The 7,253-nt window shown below is 46.2% G+C and overlaps 1 protein-coding gene across 2 annotated transcripts in view; it reads right to left on the minus strand.

Moving 5' to 3' along the window:
* DHCR7 (7-dehydrocholesterol reductase) overlaps nucleotides 1-5,108 on the minus strand; it is a 9,205-nt gene extending 4,097 nt beyond the window's left edge. Inside the window, exons 1-4 of one of the 2 annotated variants that reach the window (XM_018555067.1) lie at nucleotides 5,006-5,108; nucleotides 4,231-4,453; nucleotides 2,825-2,915; nucleotides 891-1,104 (exon numbers count right to left, since the gene is read on the minus strand). In XM_018555067.1, coding sequence (XP_018410569.1) covers nucleotides 891-1,104; nucleotides 2,825-2,915; nucleotides 4,231-4,453; nucleotides 5,006-5,100 — 623 coding nt within the window. In that variant the 5' untranslated portion in view covers nucleotides 5,101-5,108. Of the gene's footprint in view, nucleotides 1-890; nucleotides 1,105-2,821; nucleotides 2,916-4,230; nucleotides 4,454-5,005 lie in introns of both variants that reach the window. The other variant, XM_018555074.1, reaches the window with a different exon arrangement.
* Nucleotides 5,109-7,253: the final 2,145 nt, after the last annotated feature.

The raw sequence follows: 7,253 nt of genomic DNA on the forward strand, positions 1-7,253 counted from the left end.
TTTCTTATAATATTCTTATACTGGTGGCACATTGACTTCAAGCTTTGCGGAGCATCTCTCTCCTGGCGCAGAAGACAATGGCATACCCTAAGGCTCCACCCCTTTTAGATTAACCCTCCCTGTAGCCCCAACCCTAGTTCTGACACTCACAAAATCTTTCCCGGTAGCTCCAACACTATTCCTCCCCGTAGCCCCAACCCTATCCCTCCATTTAACCCCAACATTATCCCTCCCTGTAACCCCAAAATTATCCCTCCCTGTAACCCCAACACTATCCCTCCCTGTAACCCCAACATTATCCCTCCCTGTAACCCCAACACTATCCCTCCCTGTAACCCCAACACTATCCTTCCCTGTAGCCCCAATCCTATCTCTTCATTTAACCCCAACATTATCCCTCCCTGTAACCCCAACACTATTACTCCCTTTAACCCCAACATTATCCCTCCCTGTAACCCCAACACTATCCCTCCCTGTAGCCCCAATCCTATCTCTTCATTTAACCCCAACATTATCCCTCCCTGTAACCCCAACACTATTACTCCCTTTAACCCCAACATTATCCCTCCCTTTAATCCCAACACTATCCCTCCCTTTAATCCCAACACTATCCCTCCCTTTAATCCCAACACTATCCCTCCATTTAATCCCAGCACTATCCCTCCCTTTAACCTTAATACTATCCCTCCCTTTAACCCAACACTAACCCTCCTTGTAACCCAACACTATCCCTCCTTGTAACCCCAACACTATCCCTCCATTTAACCCCCAACACTACACCCATCCTGTAACCCCAACACTATCCCTCCCTTTAACCCTAACACCAAACCTCCTTGTACCCCTAAAACTATCCCTCCATATTACCCAGTTCATGTTCTGAGCGCTCTCACCAGTCTTTGGCGTTCGTTGGGAAGAAATAAGCTTTGATAAGTGCGAAGGTGGACACGGTATAGCCTAGTATGTTGGTGCACCACAACAAGGGGATCCAGTTGTCGATGATGATGGTAGGAGAGAACCAGTGGAAGTGGTAGGCATTGGCAAACCATAGGATGTGGGTGAGGATCCAAGCCTGGAGCCCGTTCACTTCATACTTGTTGACTGTTCCTGGAGAAAAAGAGGGGGGAAAAAGGCAGTTAGCGCAGCAACCTAAATCTATGTACACTGAAAAGCGTTATGGAATATGGAGCAGCTGTAGGAATGAACAGATTACGCAGCCCTCCCTTCTACTGAAGTGATATTAGTGATTAGTACGCAGCTCCCGGGAAGGACAGGTGCTGCGTGTGATTAGTACGCAGCTCCTGTCCTTTTCTATGTGACTACGCGGCCGTACGCCGCCCTGCGCTCACCTCAAGTACAGGTCCGTGTGGGTGAGTGTGAGCGTACTCGTATGGATGGATCCTGTCTGCGTCCGAGCAAGGAAACACGCACCCCTGTGGACCTGCAACTGGGGTGAGCGTAGAGGGGCGTACGGCCGCGTAGTTACATAGAGAAGGACAGGAGCTGCGTACTAATCACACGCAGCACCTGTGCTTCCCGGGAGCTGCTCGGTACGGCCGTGCACGCAGCACAGAGCTGTCCGTGCGGGCCGATTCCAGTGTGAATGAGGGCTAATTGAGTAGCCCACATAAAGTATATATTACCAGGCCTGAGCTCAGGAAGCAGACACGCCACACTTTAGTAGAACCTTACCACCTGACCCTGGGCTGATGCTTCTGCTCTGATGGGAGGAGAATACAAAAGAATAACAGAGCAAACCACTATCCCTAAAAGGTAAAGCTGCACTATAATCACTTAAGAGTGGAGATTCAGATACAGATACTAAATGAAACATCAAATAAACTATTTATAGACACTTGCAAGGCTCCAGAAGTTGTTGGCTAACAAGACAAGCTGAGATTATTTTCTGGAAGTCTGCAGATGCCTATAAATGCTTGAGGGTGACTTTAACCCCTTCGTGACTGACAACGTACAGTGTACGTCGCCAGCATCGGGGCTGTTTAAACAGACTCCTGGCGACTTTTGCCGCCGGGAGTCTGTTTAAACTTGTAGAGCCGACTGTCGGCTTTACAACAGAAGCGATCCTGGCGACTTACCTGTCGCCAGATCGCTTCTGCGTCCCGAAGAAGGGTGCAAAAATTGAAAAAAGGGCCTCAGTCATGAAGGGGTTAAAGGAGAACTATGAGGTGAGTAACTTTCACTCATCCTTATAATTCGAGTCGACCTGTGACAATGAGACTGTCGCACGTCGGCTCAGTAGATCGAGAAGTGAGCGAACACATACCTTCGCTCGCTCACTTCTCGATCCTGTCCCTGCAGAGAACCGTGACTGCCACTCACGGCTCCCTGCCGGCTCACCCCCCTCCCCGTTACGATCCTCCAGCGCTAACTGGCGGAACGGACGGGGCGGGCACAGCTGGTTCTGCCTCTATATAGGCAGAGCCAGCTGTCAATCACGCAGCTGGGTGGATCTCGACAGTAATGTCGGGGTCCGTCCCGGCTGCGGCGGTCTCAGTATACAGTGAGCTGTAGCTCGCGGTATACTGAGCTTTGGGTGACGGGAGGACGCTAGTTTGTGTCCTCCCGTGACCCTTAGGAGAACTATGGGGAAAAACACTTACCCCATAGTTCTCGTTTAAGGGAAAGAGATAATGCACTTTATGATTAGTAAAATCTGATCTCTACTGAGCTAAATAAACTATGATTGGCGGGAGTAGAGGAATGCAAAGTCCCCCACAGCCGCAGCACATCTGACTTTGGAGCATTGGGATTTTTTGAAGGGTTTGAAGAGAAATTTGCTCCTCAAAGCCCATTAAATCAGACTCACCAGACGGCGTTCGAGCTCCTTCTTGGACACCTCCAACATAACCGGGTAAAAATTTATGGCAGATATCTGGAAGTGCCATATACAAGAACACCTGCAAAAAAAAAAAAAATCATCATTAGGTCTTGTTCACACCAGCCCCCCACTTCTGTGCACCACAGAAAAATACAAGGACAAATGGACACCCAATGTTTTTTATGAGGCTTATTCCCACTAAATTACTGCAGTGTAGTTACCTTACATGAACTCTAGTTACCTCAACCCACAAAGTCTAAATGCCTTACATGAACTCTAGTTACCTCAGCCCACAAAGTCTAAATGCCTTACATGAACTCTAGTTACTTTGACCCTCAAAGATGTTGGGAGATGAAGTAGACTAAACGGATGATCAACACCAGGCAGAGCTTCAAGAAGGTTTATCTAGTCGGCTGGGAACAAGCAGCAATTCTGGCATCTTCAAAGATTATGGGCTCACAGGCTCTTTCTATAAATACTTGAACATTAGAACCATATGTGTTCCTTTGAATTATTCCCAATAATGAGATATAAATGCCACTGTGTACTTCTATTAGATCATTCCAAGAAAAGTAGATGGGCCTTCTTGTCTTAATAAGAATCCCTCAAAGAGGACAGCTGTCTTGGCATGAGACCTATTGTTCCTGATGCCAAGATCAGAAAATGTGTTTATGACATCTGTCACTGAACTCTGTCACTAGTTACCTCGGCCCACAAAGTCTAAATACCCTACATGAACTCTAGTTACCTCGACCCACAAAGCCTATATGCCCTACATGAACTCTAGTTACCTCGACCCACAAAGCCTAAATGCCCTACATGAACTCTAGCTACCTCAACCAACAAAGCCTATATGCCCTACATGAACTCTAGCTACCTCAACCAACAAAGCCTATATGCCCTACATGAACTCTAGTTACCTCGACCTAAAAAGCCTAAATTCCTTACATGAACTCTGGTTACTTTGACCTCCTACCAAGCTTAATGTTCCATATGTTGCTTAGTCACACAGCTCATTATATATATATATATCACTCAGCTGTAGATCCTCCAATCATCTCTGAATTGGTGGTGACACTGTCCTTCCTTCTGGAAGTGGGCTACTTTTGTTCCCTATGGTCCCTGTGTGTGTTAGTAGTCACCACTCCAAGCTCGCTCCCGGGATGGACTACAATCTCATGTTTAGTTTACTCATTTGTATTGAGATTGTAGTCCAACCCGGGAGCGAGCTTGGAGCGGTGACTACTTTACAACACACACGGGGACCCTGGGAAACAGACGTAGTCACCCTCCAGAAGGAAGGACAGTGTCAGCACCAATTCAAAGATGATTGGAGGATCTACAGCCGAGTGATACACAAATAAGCTGAAATGTCTTTTATACATTACGATTACCTGGAAGGAGACCCAGGCGGCGTAGATGTAGGCAGCTTTCCAGGTCAGCAGTGGGGTCTTATTCCAGATGTCGGACAGCTGGGCTTTTCCAGAGTACAAGTCAACAAGAGGTCCGGTGAGGGCACATTGGTACTGGTCACAGGACATGATAAAATAATAGACAATGAGTGGAGCAAACATCAGCAGGAAGATGACTCCGCCCAGCGAGAACCAGTCCACTTCCCTGCAAAAGAGAGACATCGGAGCTTGTAACAATCCGAGGACATATTGACAGGAGCTTAAAAAAATGACAACTTACAACTACAAAACTCCCTCCACCCTAAAGGAGACAAGGAAAGAGGAGTTTCTGGCCCAAATCACAGGAGCAGCCTAGTGTGACAACGTTTCGCCTTCGTAGATTCAGTATGGTGAGGACGGGAAGTGCACTGTTGGTAGGATCAGCAGGTGAAAATAAAGGAAAAAGGCCGCCCTCCTCCATCTCCATTACAAAGGGTGGAGGGAGTTTTGTAGTTTACAGAAACAAGCTGGAAAAGCTGATGTCATTGTTGAGATTTCGGCACCCGAAGTTACAAGGATGCTTCATTTCTGGCAGGATCAACAGATAGCTTTCTGTTGCTGATAATGCACATAGTGTGAAAAAGAAAACGAATGCAGCCACCACATCTGAGCACTGCTAAGCAGCGATATGACATTTTTGTATTTAAAGTTTAGTTAGACTTTTAATCTCCTCAGTGTGACCAGATTAGAGAATATTTGAGTAATTTGGCTTTCTTACCAGGCTCGGCCCCACTGCCCGTCGCCTTCTTTTGCTCCATTCGCCATTTTCTTCTGATCTCCTTTGGCTGCATTCTGCTTCCTGCGTTCGCCCATTTTTATACTGAAAGACAAGAGGTACCAAATGTTAATACTTATTATGGCCACTAGATGGAGCTGAGGAGCATAGGGAATAAATACTTATTATGGCCACTAGATGGAGCTGAGGAGCACAGGGATAAATACTTATTATGACCTCTAGATGGAGCTGAGGAGCACAGGGATGAATACTTATTATGGCCACTAGATGGAGCTGAAGAGCACAGGGATAAATACCTATTATGGCCACTAGATGGAGCTGAAGAGCATGGGGATAAATACTTATTATGACCTCTAGATGGAGCTGAGGAGCATGGGGAATAAATACTTATTATGGCCACTAGATGGAGCTGAGGAGCACAGGGAATAAATACTTATTATGGCCACTAGATGGAGCTGAGGAGCACAGGGAATACATACTCATTATGACCTCTAGATGGAGCTGAAGAGCACAGGGAATAAATACTTATTATGACCTCTAGATGGAGCTGAGGAGCACAGGGAATACATACTCATTATGACCTCTAGATGGAGCTGAGGAGCACAGGGATAAATACTTATTATGGGCCACTAGATGGAGCTGAGAGCACAGGGATGAATACTTATTATGACCTCTAGATGGAGCTGAGGAGCATGGGGATAAATACTTATTATGACCTCTAGATGGAGCTGAGGAGCATGGGGATAAATACTTATTATGACCTCTAGATGGAGCTGAGGAGCATGGGGATAAATACTTATTATGACCTCTAGATGGAGCTGAGGAGCACAGGGAATAAATACTTATTATGGCCACTAGATGGAGCTGAGGAGCACAGGGAATAAATACTTATTATGGCCACTAGATGGAGCTGAGGAGCACAGGGATGAATACTTATTACAGCCACTAGATGGAGCTGAGGAGCACAGGGATAAATACTTATTATGGCCACTAGATGGAGCTGAGGAGCACATACGCGGCGTATGCCACGACCACGCCGCGTATGCCACGCCCACCACACAAGCCGGACACACACACGCTCGCAGAGCACGCCGCCGCGACTTACAAGGGTTCAGAAACAGGTAAGGGGGACCTGTTTTAATGTTTCCTGTTTTTTTTTTAAAAAGCGGCACACTGTAGAATACCACCAGCTATAGAGGAACAACAAATCCCAGCAATAATACATTATACAGCGCAATGGAGAATACCACCAGCTATAGAGGAACAACAAATCCCAGCAATAATACATTATACAGCGCAATGGAGAATACCACCAGCTATAGAGGAACAACAAATCCCAGCAATAATACATTATACAGCGCAATGGAGAATACCACCAGCTATAGAGGAACAACAAATCCCAGCAATAATACATTATAGTATAATGTACTATTGCTACATTCCTCTATAGCTGCTGGTATTCTGCACTGCGCCGCTGTATTATGTACTATATTGCACACCACACTTTTTTTTTACTTCCACCGCGCCAAGCTTGCTCCCGTGATGGACTACAATCTCAACACAAACTAGTCGTCAATCACTGGAGCCTTTTTTTTTATCCGATTAACCGATTAATCGAACTTAATAATCGGCCAACTAATCGATTATGAAAATAATCGTTAGCTGCAGCCCTACTGAGGAGCACAGGGATGAATACTTATTATGACCATAAATAATGTATTTGAATAATAAATCAGCATTTTCATATTATATCAACAATCAGCAGCTGAGACAACGCAGCCTCGAGGTTAGCAATGTCTGTTGGAAGTATAATCCGGCTTTACATTCACCGTACTTGCCAACATTATGTCTCCCCTCCCCCCAGTGATCAGACTGCAACATTGTAACTTTGTTCAACTCACAAGGTGAGAGGCTGCACCAGGGGCTGATCTGTGTTAAACATTTGTCAACACAGCCAAGAACTGGCTGTGTTGACACATGACTGTGTCATCTCTGAGCCGACATCTCAGTCCAGGAAGTAGATGGTGACCCTGGGTGATGCCTGAACAAAGATGGCTGCGTCTTTGAGGCGGGAAACGCAGACAAAGGCATTGTCAGGGTGAGTCCTGTGATCTCTGTCAGGGGTAATTAATACACATTACTCAGCACGCATGGACTTAACATGAAGAAATGTCTGTGTACTGTGACTGCCACTTCTGTAAAATGCGAGCCGCGGTTTCATGCCAGTGGA

Source organism: Nanorana parkeri, unplaced genomic scaffold (genome assembly GCF_000935625.1).
Source record: "Nanorana parkeri isolate BGI_ZX_2015 unplaced genomic scaffold, ASM93562v1 scaffold10, whole genome shotgun sequence".
NCBI lineage: Eukaryota > Metazoa > Chordata > Amphibia > Anura > Dicroglossidae > Nanorana > Nanorana parkeri.